At 40.4% G+C, this 14,456-nt stretch overlaps 1 protein-coding gene across 2 annotated transcripts in view; it reads left to right on the top strand.

Annotated features, from left to right (window-relative positions):
- The window catches only part of RAB7B (RAB7B, member RAS oncogene family), a 302,865-nt gene that overhangs the window by 166,783 nt on the left and 121,626 nt on the right, over window positions 1-14,456 (top strand). For both annotated transcript variants that reach the window (XM_044076843.1, XM_044076842.1), the window contains exon 3: window positions 12,381-12,507. In XM_044076843.1, the coding sequence (XP_043932778.1) occupies window positions 12,381-12,507 (127 nt within the window). The remainder of the gene's footprint in view (window positions 1-12,380; window positions 12,508-14,456) is intronic.

Genomic DNA, 14,456 nt, shown 5'->3' with positions numbered 1-14,456 from the left:
AAGTCGCTCAAACTTAAGACGCCATCCAGCCTTCAAGATGCTGCAAAGTACACTGGCTGCATGGGGACACCAAAACTGACCCAAGAACTCAAGACATTGCCCTTCCTTCCCTCTCAGCCTCAGTGCATGCACATACATGGTACACCCTCCAAATACCCAGGCATTGCCCGACCCGTTCCCACCTTCCCGCTCACCCTTAACGCATTACATATCCTTTGACAAGGCAATATATTCTGCATGTAAAAATGGGGTTGACTGTTGATGGATGAATGAGACTCATCATCATTCTTACATTAAAAATAATACCTCATTGATGTGCTGTTGGTGGACAACTTCTCACCACATCTTTTTAGTCTAATCTTCAAACTGAAAGTCACTGAAAATCCTTTCAGTGAATGCCTTGACGTTGGATACTCAATGCCTCACCATTTCTGTAATTTGAACAACTAAGAGAACAAATGTATTGGGTGCTTTGGGACATGACAAACTCACAGTCCTAATAACAAATAAGAAGTCATATCATTGTCCACCACAGCTGTACCAAACAGACCGGGTGGGATCACCAGCATGTAACTCATCCAGGGAAATCTTTACAGCAAATTTTTTGGGGGTTGTTTCTACTCTTTTTGCTGTTTTGTTAATTTTATCCACATTACCCCGCATACATGTTTCTTTTATCATTTGTTGACTATGTTTAATTTATGTTATCAAATTATGCATTGTCTAGTACTTGGAATTAGGCATGCATACTTTTCAACTGTCTGTTTTTCATGGAAGCCCCTGATTTGGCTCAAATTATCTTGCATCAGTATCTGAGTCTGACAGGCTTCATGCACACCCCTACATGCTGACAATACGTGATGGCATTATCCATAATTTAAAATTGTAAAAATAAAATGGGACTTAAAGGGACCACTTGGAAATTCATGGCACCTCATTATTTTGCCCTCAAAACCAATAAATACCAAGGAATATGGTATGGTTGAAAGATATGTTCCAGAGTACGTGGCGCCTCAGGGAGATGAACCTGTCTCGCCAGCAGGTTCTGATAAGGTCACTTCTAATGTTGAGGTCACTAGAGTGGGTGCAATGAGTACCATTTATCTTGCTAATGTGTAGCATTTCCATTGGGGCAGGATCTGAGGTTATGCTATAGGCTAGGCAGAGATCACTCCTCAGTAGTCTGCATGAAAAAGAGTATAGTGACAGGGATTTAGTCTATCAGCACAGGCAGGTGCTGGGAACATTGAATTTTCTTTTTAAGGTACCTCTGAGGTCTCTCCAGTTGGAGGTGCCTGGTGAGGTACATACCAAAGGGTGCATTGTACTCTATAGGTGGTCTAATGAGAGAGGAGTAAAGGGGGGTTATAACCTCTTTTTTCTGGAGGCAATGCCCTTATTGATGAGATGAGCAATGTAGAAAGCATTCCTTACCACTGTGGATACATGATGGTCAAAGCAAAGGTCAGTTAACCTGTGTGCCAGATCTCTTATCATGGATTGAGTACTTAAGGTGTTGTTAATGGGGTACTTTGCAGGGACATCTCATTTACCAAAAGGGATGATGATGATGCACTTTTTAGCATTTAACTTGAGCCCGTGACTTTGGCACCAGTTATTGGTTTGAGTAAGACCTTCCCCTTGGGTGTCATTGTTGCTAGGGGATTCCATGATCACTCCCAGCTTGTGCTCTTTGTTTTGGCCTGTACATCTGAAAAGTAAATTTCAAACAATAAGGGCCCCAGCACCTAGACCTGAGGTACTCCACTGGTTACAGGTCTGAAGGTGAATGAAGTATCCCATATTTTAACTGTGTGTATGTTCTATTGTTGAGCCACTTTGCAACCCACATGACTATATACAGGTTTACATTCAGTTGTGTAAGTGTATCAATGATGCCTGAGTGGGGAATGGTGTTGAAGGCCTTTGCTAAGTCTAAATAGGCAGCATGCACAGTTTTGCCTTCATCCAGGGCTTTGATGACTGTCTCATAGAAGTCCACCAGGTTTAGTAGGCACACTCTCCCTTTGATGAAACCAAACTGGGATGGGTCTAGTGTTTGGAGGTCTCCTATATCCTTTTGATAAGATCCACGATGATTCTCTCCATGGATTTGCATATGAGGCTGGTCAGACCTATGGGTCTGTAATTCCAAGGATCAGCAGAGGAACCCCCTTTGTGGAGTGTGATGACAGTGGCACTTTTGTCATCTGCAGGAACATACCCAGTGCATAGACTGCAGATAAAGAGGGTACTCAGAGGTACAGCACTTTCTTTAGGCAATTTAGGACACAGTCAGGGATGTTATCTAGTCCCACAGAAGCAGTGATTTTAGCCTTGGATAGGGCATTAAGGACCTGTTCCTTACAGATTTTTGGGGGAGAGACATGTAGGAGGGATGTCTTGTGGTATACTGGGTGGAGACTGGGGGGAGAAGTTCTCACTGAACATATGTGCCAGCAAGTTAGCAATATCACAAGTTCTGGTATATGTTGTGCCATTTACAACATGTTCTGTGCAAATCTGGGATTTTCCTTTGAGGTTGCAGACGTAGCCAAAGAATGCCTCATCATTACCCTTGGCTAGAGTGGCTAATTTAGATACATAGTCAGCTTTGGATTTTTTCACTAGGTGTCTTATTTGCTTATTTAGGCCAATGAGGTAGTCCTTTGAGTTTGGGGACCATCTCCTACTGCTTATAGACAGCATTTTCTTTCTCCTGTTATATAGCCTGTTTATGGTGGATGTCCACCAAGCTGGTTTATTCTTACACGAGGAAATTACCTTTATCCAGTCAAGTACAGCTGAGTTGATCCTGCGGTGAAGGTATTTATTCAATGTTTTCATATAAGCATCTGCATAGGTATCCTTGCCATCAGTAGGAGTAGGGGCTATGAAACTAGTAATATCATCTCATAAGAGATTATAGTTTGCTTTGGAGAAATGTTTTACTCTTGTTCCAAGTTGGGTAGGGTCAGACACTGCTGTTACTTCTACTGTGACTGCCATGTGGTCAGATCTCACTAGAGATGACTGTACACTTGGGGTGGTGCAATAATCACTCATGTTTGTAAGTACTAGATCCAGAATGTTTGAACCCATAGTTAAGGTGTCCACTAACTGGTCCAGGGCATTAGAGTTTACAAAGTTCAAGACTCTCTGGGTGAGTGTGTTGGTACAGGTGTAATTAGTCCAATTTATTGAATGGTAGTTGAAGTCTCCCAAAACCAGGGTGTTTGGTGGTATATTGAGCAACTCCAGGATGTCCAGGTAGGCATTGTGGGTGTCCTGGCTTATGGAGGGGGTTCTCTAACTGGTGATAATTTGGACAGAAGTTTTTCCTACAAAGAGTTGTACTTGGAGTAGTTTGAGGGACTCATTTAGTCTTACTAATCTAGATGAGTATGTGTCTTTAACAAAATGTTAATACTCCTCCTCCTTTGGATTTTTCACTCTCATTTGATGGTCTAAGCAAGTGGAAGCCATTGAATGTAACCCAGTATGGCTGGGGTGCTTTCCGTAGTCTTGAACCAAGTTTCTGTGACAGCACAGATATCAATATCCTCCAAGGTGAGGACTGCTTCCAATGAGTGCAGTTTTAGGTTTAGGCTACTAGTGTTTAGCAGCATGACCCTGATGATTTTTGAGGAATAATTTACTTTGGAAATGTTGTACTTGTGACATTGCCTAAAAAGGCACTGGGGGGAAGCAAGAGCTAAAATCGTAGGGGAGACAGGTGAAGACCGTCTGTGACAAAGCATCAAGATCTGTCAATCATGGCATCCTCGGCTGACAGGAAATTAATCCCTTCGAATGACACTAGAAACTAAGCCATTTGCTGAAGTCAATCATCTTTTGCTTGTATTGTAGCATTATCCTAGGTGCCGGTATTATGCTGCTTAAGACTAGGGACATACTTGTCTGGGACACATAATCACAGGGTTTAGTCATGTCTCTTTTCATATAGTCCACAGAGGTACTTCTCAGGTTGTTCACACCAACATGTACTATGACAGAGCTATAACAGTGCTTGCTACTGACAGACTTGAGTGCTTGTGTGATGTTCCAGATCCTGGCACCAAACAGACAGCAAACTGTGACCTTCTCCTTATTCAACCTGGTGAGTGGCACATCAGTGTGTCTCATAGGTTCATAGGTGGGTACTAGGCTATCAGCCCAAGGGCCTGCATAAGCCTAGCCAGCAAGGTGCCAGAGATTATGCCACCCAAGAAAGTTATTTTCCGGTGCCACTGTCCAGCAGAGACACAGAAGTGATCCCCGGGGTGTATTTCCTATTTCCCATCCACTCATCAAGATTTTTCTTGAAGAGTGCTAATGAAGAACTTTGCTTGACATAGATGGGTAGCTTGTTTCAGAGTATAGGAAGTCTCTGGGGCAGGAATCTATCCCTCCAGCATGTCCTATTTATTGTGGTGACAAGGTTTAGATCCCTAGAGCATGTAGCTCGGAGGGATTGGGATTTCTTTAGGTGTAGCATGTCCAACAGCTCTGGGTTTGACATAACTTTATATGTTAGGCAGAGATGACCTCAGAGTAGACGATATGCTACGGAGTAAATCTGGAGTTTTTTGAGGTGGTCAGTGTAGGGCATTTGTTTGAGGTCAGTAATCCTATAGATAGAATCACCTGTGACTAGTACATTTGGTTTTGTGTTACAACTTAATGGCTTACTTGGTGAGACACTGGCACGTGTCTTTTTATGTATACTTTGTTCATATGCAAGTGTGATGTGCTTGTGTAGGTTTTTAGAGAGGACCTCCTCATACATGGGGTTATCTGTTGGTTGCATGGTAGGTGAGGGTGGTGAGATATGAGTGCTGACAACTTGCGTATGGTCAGGTATACTGGCTGGTGAGTGAAGGAGCTTTGATTCTTTGTTTTTTTGTAGCTGCACCTCTCGCATGTTGAGTTGGAGTATCGTAAAAAAAGTGGGCTGGCAATGTACATGAGGGAATTACTACATTGCCTCAGGAGGAGTAATAGTGGGGTATTGTCCTTCTACAGTGCTAGGTAACAGGTGTGGTTGGTAACAGGGATTGACCAGAAATGACCAGTTGAGGATCTTGTGAGATGTATAGATGAGAAGAACTAGAGGGGGTAGGTTAGAGGCTGTACTTATTTTAAGCATAATCGTAAAAATGCCCTACTGGAAAACAGATCACAGCTAAGGAAAATGCAATGCTCAGTATAGAGTCTTGACCAATGAGCTTCAACAGATGGGTCTCTAGCCACACACCCCCTGCAACAAGGGTGTAGGGGGCCCTCTCCAGAACAAGTTTGCTGGTGATTAGTGCTCAATTAAAATACAAGCAGAACTAGAAACAGCAGAATCTGTGGCTAGTCTATGCTACACAGAACAAGTGCCCAGAACACAAGTCAAATGCAGAGGTTGAAAAACAGTAAAAAATTACAGTAAAAATGTAAAAATAATCAGCAAAAACAGTGATAACAGCAAGTGCAGAAGTACAAGCAATAACAGCCTTATGTTTAGTTGTAAGCATCAGATGGCTCAGATGCAGATAGCAGAGAACTGGCTGGTCGCCTAACTCAGTGATGCTTGTCACTATATAAATAAGAACAATGTTTTTGTACATCCTAATATAAGTAAGACATTTTATTTTCACATGTTTGCCACTTGCAAAACCAAGAATGTAGTTTACTTAGCCACCTGTGAAAAGTGTACTCCATTTTATGTTGGAAAAAGCAGCAGTATGTTAAAAGAAAGAATAGCCCAACACCTATCTGACATACATAGGGAGGTGGAGAGGAATGCCTTAGCTAAACATACCATAAGCTAAGATCAGAGCAAATGCATAGTTTTACATTTAGGGTTATAAAACAATTGAAAGAACTAATAGAGGAGGGGATATTGTGTTGAATACTGAGAATGTTGAGTACAGATGGATTACTTTCAAGCAGATGTGCTCTGGGCTGAATGACACTGAGTTTAAAACCTGTTCTTAACAGGTCTCTTTTTCCATGAAACAAGCACTTAATTGTTTATTTTAATTATTTTATTGTTGCTGCACTTCTGTTGCTTTGAATTTGTTCCTGCGGTGTATAAATAAAAATGTGCTTTAGTATGATTTTAAGCACAAAGTAAAGTTTTTTTCTCAAAATGCTTTGCTATTAAACTTATTTTACATCACTTTGTAAGTTCTTTTCGCTTTTTAATTTTTTACTCAGCCTGGTGAGAGGGACATCATTGTGCCTCATGATGGAGTCTCCAGTGACAGAATGTTGGATTGTGCAGTGACTTGCCTTATGGACTTACAAGTAGAGGCTCCATGAGATGTGGCTGTACATGTTGATGTGGGTGCTGTTTTAAAAGAGTGCATTCAGGACTGCTGAGGGTATTTGTTTTGTGTACTTCAACTAGGAGGTGTTTGGGGTTTAGGAAGGTTACATTTAAATGCCTTAGCCTATGTGTGCCAATATGGCTGCTTTGAATTGTGTGTGATGGGTGCAGCATGTGTACTACTGACAACCTTATTGTCATTAGGAGTACTTTTATGTGAGAGCATTGCCTCCAGTGACACTGTGTAAATACATCTCTCACACACTTATCAATTTGTTTGAGAATTAACTGGCTGTCAGTAAACATGAGACAATTTCTGCATAGCCTCAAAATGCCCATATCCACTAATCTGGCAACAAAGACAGTGGGAAAATTCATATCCATGACAACAGACCCTTTTTTATTGATTAGACAGTTGGAGTGAGAATATAAAGCCATATCAGGAGTATCCGGTTTGCAACTCCGGGAACAGTGCTTGTCACTGCAAACTAGTTGCCCTTTGTGCAAACAGGTATTGCTGAAATTTCGATCGTGCTTTCACAGGAAACATTTCATTCAAGCGGTCTGTGTCTATACAAGACACTGCCAAACACTTGAGGGGAAACTAATAAATAAACCCTGAAAACTTAAGGATGAAGTACCTGGGCAGATATTCTTAAGTTAGAAACAAATCAAGCAGTACTTATTTAAAATAAAGATTAGCTTGTCAAGAATGATGAAAAGAGGGGAGTTGTGTGAATGGCTACTTACTGGCTACTACTAGTGCTGGTCTCACCACAGCTTCATTCTGCTGGGATACAATGTTCCTTTGCTTCTTCTGTTACCAAAAGCAAAAAATTAGCATCAATCCCAAGATGAGAAGCAGGCCACAGCCTGTTTGGTGAGCCACAGTCTTGTCCCAGATGATGCAAGGGTCTGTAGGCTTGCTGTAGCCTTTTCTTGGTAGATGTCTTGAATAGCAACCAGACCAATCATGAATGTTAAGCACAGACACACACTGCCCAACCAGAAACAGTCAGATATCAATGCACTTTTCTCCTTCTCACACCATGAGCAGAATCTAAGCACAAATGCCAAGCTGTCACATATGAAGCAGATATTAAGCTTTTTGGTGATCAGCAGTCTCCAGGAAATAATGTCTCTGTGCTCATTCTCTCGCCAGGAGAAAACAGAAGCACTTATCCCAAGATGACTACTGAGAAGTAGAATATGGGCTGTGTAGTAATTGGTGGTCTTGCAATTGATGTTGCAGATTTTATAGGTAAGATAGAAAAATATGTATAATATCCTAAGCACTGCAGTGTGTACTAAGCAGTTAGATATGAAAGGAGGGAAACTTAAGCTTTAGCTGTCTAAATGGAGAGCCAATAATTTTAAAAGAGCAAGAGAGATTGAAAGGGGGTGGGCACTTTGTATTCTGGTGGGATGGCCAATAAATTTAAATAGTTACTAACTCTTTAGTTATTACATTTTTTATTCTTACCAATGTTTCATTATTTTAACTCTTCCTTTAAATGTTTCAGCTTGCAAAAAAAAAAAAGAATTTCTGTTCTTTCATATGCTTAGAGTTAATAAGAAATTGTATTTCTTCTACTTTAAAAAAATGTTATAGGGACCTCATCCCCATTCCACACATGTCAACAACCCACCTGATGGTAAGTGAATTTCCTGCCTTTGTCCAGGAAATGTATTTGTGACACATTTCTGTTCATTTCAGGTACCACAACATTTTAGGTTCATCTAGAAGAGAATCTCTGTTTTTTCACCACATCTCTATATGTAAAACGGCTCTTTCTGTGACCATCTCTTCATTCTGTTGTGTAGTAAGAGCTTGCACTTAATACAGCTACATAAGCTCTGTCAGCTTGAGGCAGTTTACTGATCATGTGTTATTGTAGTTCCCATGTTGGAGCAATTAATCTATAATTGTGTGCATAGTACTTCCTACATTTTCCATGTTACCTGGGATAGTAGCCGAATGGAGAAAGGGCGAGACAGATTTTCACTGTCTGTTGCTGACAGCTCTTTCCCCAAGATGCAGTGGCAATAGAGGGAGAATAATAAGGTAAGAAGGTTACAGAGGGCTTGGTTTCCTATAAAAACACTTTGTGAGTGTGTGTGTGTGTGTGTGTGTGTGTGTGTGTGTGTGTGTGTGTGTGTGTGTGTGTGTGTGTGTGTGTGTGTGTGTGTGTGTGTGTGTTCTTTTGTCCTTAAACCTTACAATCTTGAGTACACTAGTGCATATGGTTTTGTTTTTTTAGTGGATCCCTTTTTATATGTTTGCATTCTGCTCAGAACTATATCCCATCCAAGGAAAATTTGCATATTTTGGAATTAGTTCATGTAGTCATTCATTTATTCACTTTGCTAACCCCCTGTCCTGGTGAGTGTCACTGTGGTAGTAAGCTGAGCATGGGAATTGGGACATTTCTATCCCAAGAAACAGTCCCCAGCTCATCCTGGAAGATTACTAGGAATTCTCAATCAAGTTAAAAGATATTATCTCTGAAGCAATGAATGTCCTGGATTTGCCTTCAGCCCTTCCTTAATCAGGTGTGCCTGGTACACCTGCAGCAAGATATACTCAACTGGCATCCATGCTATATGCCAAAACCACCACAACTGATCTCTCATCCTGGAGAAAACGTGGTTCTGTTCTTAGAGCCTCTCAGTTTGCTGAGTTGCTGTCATGCACAGTGGGTCCATCACCCTGGAAAGAGAAATCATTTTGATGTTTATATCTACAGTGGCAGCTACTTGGCTATTGCCCAAAAGTCACGAAGATGGAGACATAGCTTGACCATTAATTTGAGAGCTATTCTCTATGCATCAGTTGTTGCTTAATCACTACAGTCTAGTACATTGCCTAGAGAACTGACACCAGAACACCCATCTACTGGTTAGTCTCCTATCCCTTGTAACTCTCCCTCATTTTGATGCAAATAGTCTATGACATACTCAGTATATTGTTAAGGTTTGTTGTAGCTGATCAATGTAATGTAATGCATGCTACTTTATTAATAAATAAAATAGTGTGCATGTGTATGTGTGTGTAGTTTTCAAACTTGAAAAAATGGTATGTACAATAAGGGATGCATGGCTTTACGGCTATTGATTTAGACATAGTGGTCACCATTTCACGCGGTACACACAAATGCTAGATAAATCAACTTGACTAAAGATCTCTTGGAGGTTTGATTACTTCTGCTCTGTGTGTGTGTGTGTGTGTGTGTGTGTGTGTGTGTGTGTGTGTGTGTGTGTGTGTGTGTGTGTGTGTGTGTGTGTGTGTCTGTGTGTGTGTGTGTGTGTGTGTTTATTAAGTCTCTTGACATAATAGATACAGTCCCACCAAAAAGGGGGTCTTCAGCTGTTATCTTCCGTACCAATACAAAACTCAACCCTTCCTGCTATGGCCAGGATTCTTTAGTGTATTTTTGCTTACAAACTATTTCAGTACTTCAGAGAACATTATAGCAATAACCCACACCTGGGTGTGGGTAATGCTGGATTTACCCACGGTTGGCATGGTTTGGTCCCGAGGGTGAAGCCCGAGGGACCAAACAAAGCCAACCGTGGGTAAATACAGCATTACCCACACCCAGAAGTGGGTTATTGCTATTATACCATGACATTATTTAAGAAAAGAAACTATTACTTTTCTTAAATAATGGCATAGTATAATGCCTGTTTACTGCCCTTCCGCAGATGTCTGGCATCCGCAGCAGTTCTGATGTACTGCACGCCTGCGCAGTACATCAGAGCTGTGGGCAAAAGCAACGGAGAAAGCAAGATCTCCGTTGCTTTTTTTTACTGTTTTCGCTATGTTAAATGGGTTTAACATAGCAAGACAGTTTTAAAATAAGCAACGGAGATGTCCGTTGCTTATTTTAAAACTGTGTTGCTATGTTAAACCCATTTAACATAGCGAACAGTAAAAAGCAACGGCGATCTTGCTTTCTCCGTTGCTTTTTAAAACCTGTCTCGCTATGTTAAATGGGTTTAGCATATGAGACAGCTAAAATAAGCAACGGAGATCTCCGTTGCTTATTTTAAAGCTGTCTCGCTATGTTAAACCCATTTAACATAGTGAGACAGTGTTTTAAAAGTAGAGTTATACTAATGGAAAAATGTCCGGGCGACCGGACCTTTTTCCATTAGTATAACTCGATTTACAATGTGCACGCTGGCCAATCAGCGTGCACGTTTTGGGGGGGTCATGGTATAATGCACAATATTCCAGTTCCATCATGTCTTTCTTACATGGTACAGCTTCAGACTGCCCTCTGGCTTTTTATGATGGGTTTCTTGCCAGTGTTTACTAGGGAACTCTTGCTGGGGCTGCTTTTGTGGACCTCATCAAGGCATTTGACACAGTAAATCAGTCTTTGCTCTGAGAGATATTGGAAATTTCATGTCTTATATCTGGCCCTTGTGTCTCTCAGATCAAAGATGGTGAATAGGACATTCTCTCTCCTCCTCAATAAACCCTTCACACAGGTGTGCCGCAAGGCTTTGATTTAAATAAATAAGTCAAAGAAATCTTTTAAAGGAGCCTCTTTAAGCTGATGGCCTGCTTTATATCTATGCATTTCAAATGAAGCTCTCAAAATCAAGGCTGTACTTTTCAGCACACTTGATCAAAGCTTGGTAAAGTCATAGATGATTGAGATGTTTATAGGTTCTGTGGCTCACCCCCCCCCCCCAGTTGAAACTGTGCAACTTTGGTATCTGAATTTATTTAATTTATTTATTTATAATTTGTTACCTGGGTAAGAAAGCTTAGCCTTCAGGTCTACTTCATTTGGTCAATGGACAAAATTATCCAAAATGACATGGTCAAGACCACGTGATTGACAATTTAGTTCATTGGTCAACTTGAACAACCCAAATAACACCAGCAAACAAAACAATGTTTTTGCATAGGAGCAAGCTACCCTGCACTGCCCATGTGGGTGGCAGTGCCCCCCCACAATCCTTACTAATTATATATATCAACTCCAAGAGCACACTACAGTGGAGAAAAGCGCACATTCCCCAACCCCTACTGTACCATGAACTCAGTCAGAATGGCTGAAAAAATAAATTGTCAATCATGTGGTTTCACCCATGTCAGTTTTGACAATTTAGTCCATTGATCAACTGAAGTAGACCAGTCCCTTCTGTTTCATAAGACAGAAGCTTATGCAAATGATCATTAACTAGCTTTATTAGGGGTTAGTGAGGCATCTAGTAGAAAAAAAGTGTTGTCCTGTAATTCTTTAAATATGACAGCAGTGTTGCCACCTCACTGCAGCTGTTTTCTGATGAAAAAACACACAAACACAGTCATTACTCTTCTTACCCAGAAACTCCTCATCAGTGGTTTGTTTGTGTCTTTCGGCTTTTCCCGGTTAGGGGTCGCCACAGCGGAACTCCTGTCCGCTAATGATTGGCAGTTGATTTTTACATACCGGCTTGCCAGGCCTGACGCACAACCTTCAACAAAGGTACGCCCATTCACGCATGTCTCCACGCAGAAGACGCTCTAGCTGAGAATCGAACCGGACAGCGTCTTACTGTGAGGCTGCCCTCATTTCCTTCCCACCCACCGCCACCTCCACAAAAAAGGAGTACCTTGGGTTGTACACAAGTACTGGAGGCACTGTTACTTTTTAAATTAACACATACATATAGTAACTATATTTATATGCATTCACAAACATGTATACACACGCACACACACACTACACACACACACACACACACACACACACACACACACACACACACACACACACACACACAGTATATTACCAGATGTTAAATGGCAAAACTGCTGCATTGACTGTTTGATGATACCAAGTATTTATTAATTCACATTTCAGCTAAAAGTACACTCTACAGAATGTGTTGCAACAGAATATAAATACAGAATTATACAGCATCTTTAGTTCTACTGTCAGCTTTTCTTAATAAATTACTTATAAATACCTCAGCATTAGAAAAGCCATTGCAGTACTGATTTTGTTCAAGTACAGTAATTGATGTTATTATATATTTCTTTTTCTGTTTGTGCTGTCAGAGTGGGGAAGACATCTCTTGCACATCAGTACGTGAACAAACGATTTTATGAAGATTATAGAACAACACTGGGAGCTAGCATCCTTTCCAAGATTATTGAAATTGACAACACAAACCTGAAACTACAGGTAAGGAAGCATTTTATTAGTGCAACTAGATCCTAAGCAGCCTTGGAAAGAACAACTAAATCATGTGGTAAACAAGGACAGAAATAAAAAAGTTCAATAAATGATGCAGGCAGTTTGGCATGTAGGATCCACAATTTCTGCATGCAAGAAGTGTATAAGATCCATAAATAACAGAGGAGCAGTAGTGAGGATCGAAAACGTATGGAGCAATGTACAGGAATACAAGTCCTCCTAGAAACCCAAGGCCCTGTTGGGCTGAACATAACAAGACATCAGGGAATATCCATGTTTCTGTTGGAGATCACCTGACCTGTGCAGTTGCTATAAAAGATTTGTGGTAAATGTAGAAGGAGAGTTGAGGTAGTTAGGCGGCTTCACTTTTTCTAGCATGTGTGAATACACCACATAAACATAAATGTTGCCTCTAGATGATTTTATTTGGTTAAAAAGATCCCTTACTTGGAGATAACACTAGAATGAACTTCTTCAGCCAGAGTCTGGTGTCAATTGCAGTTTAGCCATCTCCTTCAAGACAATGTTCACACAAACTGGAATCCTGACTTGCTGGGAGTGCTACCTCACCATCTAGCCTTTTCTGCATGTGAGCATGGTGTTAGGGCCTTAAAAACAATTTTAAACCACCTTTTATGTCTGTATGAATGATGGCCCCTCAACTTGGTGAAGGGAAGCAAATGGACTGGCAGGAGGCTGATGATCAACAGATAGCACGGCTAAATTGAGCATTTTACATCTGTGAAAACAGACAGTACAAATCCATTTTCAAAAGAATGCTACACTGAACACTCACTGTGTACATCTCTGTTTGATACACTGCAAGCACATGCATGTGAGCTCATGCACACACACACACACACACACACACACACACACACACACACACACACACACACACACACACACACACACACACACACACACACACACACACAGATATACTACTGCCCCTTAACACAGTTAGGGAACGCTGGTGTCAGATATCACTGCACAAGACTATTCTTAATTCTAAAGTCACCGCTGTCATGGAACAAAGGACATTTAAAATGTGTGGAGTTCTTCAATGACCACAGAACAGTCAGTCTATCACCATTCTTACCGGTAACTCTGCATTATCATTTCACATACATTCAGAATCACAACATAATAACACTAACACTGTATATGATAATATATAAATAACATATTTCAAATTGTTTTAAATGGACTGTATTTACACAAACTACAGTCACACATTTTAATACTTTCACACTATGTCTTGGGTAACAAAGACTTGAAAATTGTTTCTCCAAATCATTTATAAAATACACGCATAAAACATCTTAAAAATCCATTTCTTTATTTACTATTAGGAAGATCAAAGCCCATATCAGCAAAGATCACTGGATTTATTTTTTTTTTTTACTTTAAAAGATGGTGGTGATTTGCAAACACAAGGTTCCAAGAAAATTTCTATTTTCCTGCTTTGTCCTTCTGCTTCCCAAAGTGCTAGAACTTCAGCTGTCATTCAGTTTTTCCATGAGTCATCCTTTGACAAATGTTCAACACCATTGGAGCAAGTGACTCATCTCTGAAAGTTCAACTCAGAGAATATGTTTTGCTTACTTTCACTAAGTCCACTCTTTTGTAAACAAAAATACATTGGTTTAATTTCCAGCAAACACAGTTTTCATGAACTTTAAATATCACTGGCCATCATTTTTAGTCTGCAAACAAAGGACAAACAGGGTGATCTTCTTTTATATTTTGGAACCACTCACTTACCTAGTTTCAGTCCTGTGGCAAAATATGAATCTTCTTTTTCTAACAAAATCATGAATGTTTTTTTTTTCAGCAAACACATTTCCTCATTCAGCACTTAATTCGTATTGATTTTATACCTTAGTTTTTCTTTAGCTTTATGACACAATAAAAGTTTCACAGTTTTGTCCTAA

Source organism: Protopterus annectens, chromosome 7.part0, assembly GCF_019279795.1.
Source record: "Protopterus annectens isolate FY-2018-M chromosome 7.part0, PAN1.0, whole genome shotgun sequence".
In the NCBI taxonomy this organism is placed as follows: Eukaryota; Metazoa; Chordata; order Ceratodontiformes; family Protopteridae; genus Protopterus; species Protopterus annectens.
The sequence above is the reverse complement of the archived record's forward strand: the minus strand, read 5'-3'. Positions and strand labels throughout refer to the sequence as shown.